The sequence below is a fragment of the Branchiostoma belcheri genome, unplaced genomic scaffold (genome assembly GCF_001625305.1).
Source record: "Branchiostoma belcheri isolate BF01 breed outbred unplaced genomic scaffold, Haploidv18h27 scaffold6, whole genome shotgun sequence".
In the NCBI taxonomy this organism is placed as follows: Eukaryota; Metazoa; Chordata; class Leptocardii; order Amphioxiformes; family Branchiostomatidae; genus Branchiostoma; species Branchiostoma belcheri.
In genome coordinates, this window is record NW_017804242.1 from 1,239,173 (window position 1) to 1,243,991 (window position 4,819).

Here is a 4,819-nt window from a genome sequence, read left to right on the forward strand (position 1 = left end):
TTCCGGGCGCGTGTCACCTGCACACTCCAGATGCACACGTCCCGGAAATTTCCGGAGATGCAACCACTTTTTGTGTGCAGAACTCTTTATTTATCCAGTTATTTTCTATTAGTAATGCTCTACCTGGGTGTCTATCCTTCATAATAAATAAATGGTTTTTATTGTCCAAACAGTACCCGTGCAGTCGCAGCCTTTCAACGGCTGAATTGATGCAGGGTATCACATAATAATCAATACAAATCACAACAATTACAACAATCAAATAATACAAATAGTACACATATTTGTTCCACAATCATGTCGCAAGGGTCTGTGCGGCTGCCATTCGGCGCCACAAAGTGACCTCAATACGACTTTCCCCAACCGAAGTTAGGTACCCATTCACACCTGGGTGGAGTGGGGAAATTCGTGTAAAGTGCCTTTCCCAAGGGCACAACGTCGGGGCGCATGTCCCGGGTACGACCCGGAATCGAACCCGGGTCTCCCGGTTCACAATGGATTGCTCTAACCACTACACCACCCGACGCCACACTCGACACTTCATGAGACATTAATGACTCAATCAACACCGACCAAATCAGTCATAGCAACTCATCACCGATTCTGTACTCAGCATTCCGCAAATCGAATTTGGAAATGGACATAGACTGATTACAAGAATTTACCTTCTCTGACGTCACACGGAGTGGACATCGTCACCAGCTCAGTCACCTCGTGAAGCGGCAGTTTCCTCAGGACGTTCCGGCCATCGGAACAGTTCACCAGTTCCACCACGTGCACGCCATCCCTGTTAGCAAAGCAGACTTCTCTTCCCAACACCCTCCAGCTCAGGGCGTCATCAATGACGTCAAACAGTATGGACTCTCTGATTGGTGAGCAGGTTGTCATGACAACCACGTTGTTGGGAAGAAGTTCAAGACACTGTGACGTTTCTCCGTTCCGAAGAGTTCCTTCTGCGGTGTGCAGCCAATGGTTCCGAGGCCGTTGCGTCAAACAAGGTCCAATCTGTGGTACACTTGTGGCGCCGTCCCCATACATACACGAGCACGTCATTCGTGGAGTCCATTCGAAGAGAAGATAAGCTGAAAAAAGATCATAGATTTGCAACGGTGAGAGGAGACATATTACTTATATTTGGTGATTGCATTGTATTCATATCCAGTGCATTCCTAACTTAGATAAAAAGCAAAGAAAATGTATGATCGCCATTCATGATCATTTCAGTTGTTTATTACGATGAGAGCAGCTTGAAATATGGAAAAATGTTGGTTAAAAGTGACGAGAAATATCAATCTGTTGTTGCACGGTTCAGTTGATTATATTGAATTCCAAGCTCTCAAACCGATTCACGTTCACTGCATTGTTAGTGAAATCGCAACCAAACCTGGCCAAACAAATGAAAATTTGTCATTAAACAATGCATAAAAAAATAACTGGAAATATACTAACTTTCAAAATGCCTCTCAAAATATGAGACGCTTGGATCCGTGACCAGTCGTTCCAGTCGGTCTTTAGGAGCCGCCCATCCGAACATCTTGCAATATCTCGTACCGGCCTTGTACTGGAAAGACTGGCAGAAAAACGCGGGTTCTTCCAAACACTTGATCGCGCAGTCAGCAAGAGACAAATTATACGCTTCGGCGAGTACCGACATTGGTGAGCTTCTACCGATGTGTTGCCGGAATCTTGCGAGTGCAGGTATCAATTGAAAGTCTGTAACATAAATATGTATGTAACTAAGGTGAAAATTTTGTGCATTCCAGAAACAGTCTGGTCTTAAGCAGTTTGTGCTTGTTGTGTTAGGTCTAAAGGGTATGACAAAGAAACAAACAGACCTTTGCTGATTTTTTTCCAGAGTAACAAAGAAACAGACAGACCAAACGTGTTTCAAAGAAACGGTCTTACCTTCCGGAAAGGCCGTGATGAATTGTGCCTCAATGAAGCCGCTGGTGGAGGCAGCTGTATACGTGCTGAGGACAGTCATCTTCACGGAGTCTGTTTTGATCGTGTCGAAGACGAACTCATCGTAGTAAACTTGCGTCACGTCGTACTGGTCACTTCCCTCACGCTGCCTGAGTTCGACCTGCGGGTCGTACAGCCACATACATCAGATAACAACTAAAGGCGTGTGACTTTAAAACATTCATTTACTTCGTTGATGTAAAATGATTGTTCTCCAAGATACATGTAATGAACTAACATACAACATTCATTATCAGCAGCGAATCCTGGACAACATCCTGCCTGGGGAAGAGGGACGGGAGTCTATATTACAAGATCGAAGAGAAGGTACTCACGTCTTCATAGGACCCGTCGCTGAACGTCAGCCTGATTGTCCTACTTTGGCCTGTGATCCATGTAGACTGTGCGATCTTGGCTCGGTTGATGAAGTAGTATCCATCGAACTTCAGCTGAACCCACGAGCCGACCCCCTGCGAACTCAGCCAGCCGAGCTGCCCCGGCCGTGGCGTCAGCTGACCGTCAATGATGCCGCCACAGGTAGCGGCGTTTTCTGACGCGCCCACACACTGCCCGCCTCGGGACAGAACGGCGACGTTTATTCCTCCGATATTTGCTGTAAAGGAACCAAGTGAATCAGATGAATATCATCATTTATAAAAATCCAATGCTATGCTACGCTTTTTACGCTACTTTTACCAACATGAGTGGAAAAGCTATTGATGGATTGTGATAAAAGTGTATGTTATCATGTAATGTCTACTATCACTACCTTCATCGGAGACAGGGTAAACCTCGAGTTCGCTGAACTGCAGAAGTCGCGCCTCTCCCAGACGGATCCCCACATACCGACCCCGCAGGCCTCCACACGAGACGGTTAGTTCTGACTGGTTGACGGCGATGCTGTGGTTCTGCCCGCATTGAGGGTTTGCCGACACGTGCCGATGGTCGCCGACGTGGATGAAGAAGGGGTTGAGGTCGACAGAGCCGGGTTTGACCACAGTCACCCTGTCGATGGACCACTGTCGGTCTAAGTCCACATACCACCAGGGATGCACTTCTGGAGAATCAAATGAGGGCCATCGACTTTCTTGTTAACGTTATTTAGTTGATCGTACTTCCATGTATCTAGTATTGCCGCACGTTCCAAAGGTCTGAGCTTTTGAGACTGTAACCAAGACTTCAAAATGGAACGGTCGTGCCCAGATGGACGGAAATACGACAAGGAAACGTAATGTGTGATTTTGACACGGAAATGATGCCATAGCATACAAAGACCGGAAGAACAAAGGGCAGCCGCCAGGAGGACAAAAGCGACCTTGACCTTTGTATTCCCAAGACCTCCTTTAAGTTATGCTGACCACAAATTTATATGTGGAAACAAAAACAGACCAGACACAACGTGTACAATAATGTACGCAACATCTCTCAAAACGCCCAAAATAGAAAGCGCAAACGTCAAAATTGTGAACCTAACCTGATGGAGAGACTTGACAAATAAACTTCCTGTCGGTTTTGGTACACGGTGCATCGTTCCATGTGTTCTTTTCGGGGAGGGCTTCGGGATAGTACTCGGCACAGTCCTCGTTACCACGAAAGTTGTTGGGGTTTCTTGGGCTCCAAGGTCTGAAGTCACCCAGAGGAACGTTATCGTCCCACATCCAAACTCCCTCCTGGTGGCCATCAGTCAGTCCAAAACGGAACCTAGCGTTGTTGTCGACGGCATTTTTCAGATCGATGAGGAAGTTGTTGGTTGCGTTGTCGCGGGGCATGGCAAGGGTTCCCCCGTCTAAAGAACACTTACTGACTGCACCGTTGTAGGCTGTCCTGTCGTTGAAGGCCTTGTAGCACAGGCGACTAGATTGATGGTAAACGTACCCGTCTGGGCAAACTATTTCAGAACGAACAAGAGTTCATGTCACTTCTTCCCTAGCCCAAGAGCTAGTTACCATGCAAAATTCGTGACTCTAGCATGTCCAGATCATGAGATATCAAACCCGGCAGTTCTGCTGCAGTACCAACAAAAGCCGCCAGGGGGCCCAAAATCTAATCATTTATAGGTCTCATCATGACCTACCCACCTACCAAGTTTCATGACAATGCATATTAAGTTTCTGGAGTTATGATGTTCACAGACAAACAGACGCTAACAGACAAACGGGCGCAGACGGACAAACGGACAAACGCTACTGAAAGCATAACCTTCTTGGCGAAGGTAAAAGGTCTAAAGCTTACCTGTTTAATCTTCAAACTACGTTTGCGCCGCTAGAAAGACTTTATTACTATTAGCCCATTACTAGAAATATCGATTATATAGAGGCCAAGGGTGCATACCTTGCAGTTGCAGCTGGCAGATAAATCCCCTGAGGTTGCTGCAGGCTTTCTCATCCCAGAAGGATCCGTTCCCCCAAAATCCCACACAGCCACCGGTACCGTAGTCGGGTTGTGGTTCACCGGGGAGCCAGTTGGCATAGCCGGATGATGTCAGGGTCTGGCCGTCCTCAAATACCCACTGGCCGCCATTGTTGACGTCAGTCAGCCCAAGCCAGCTACCCCATACTACGTCTGCTAGATTAGCAAGAAAAGTATTGGTGGCACTGTCCTTCGGCATGGCTAAAATCCCCCCGTCTGCTGCACAGACCTGTCCAGCCTCATCGTGCGTCTTCTGCTGCGTGAAGCTCTTGTAGCAACTAAGGTCAAAACCAACGTAGCCAGGAATTGGACAACCTGTTGAAAAAAAAGATTCATAAGAGTTCCACGACCTCATATCTTCGCCAAATGTTAACCCTTCCAGTTGACGAATTATACATTTTTATGGGTTCACCACAAAGTGGTGAAACCATATTGCTTTTTCTCATGA

The 4,819-nt window shown here is 46.9% G+C and overlaps 1 protein-coding gene across 1 annotated transcript in view; it reads right to left on the bottom strand.

Annotated features, from left to right (window-relative positions):
* The window catches only part of LOC109482221, a 40,987-nt gene that overhangs the window by 14,528 nt on the left and 21,640 nt on the right, over positions 1–4,819 (bottom strand). The window contains 4 exon segments of the mRNA XM_019784913.1: positions 1,906–2,083; positions 2,298–2,575; positions 2,732–3,016; positions 4,294–4,686. Of these exon segments, the coding sequence (XP_019640472.1) occupies positions 1,906–2,083; positions 2,298–2,575; positions 2,732–3,016; positions 4,294–4,686 (1,134 nt within the window).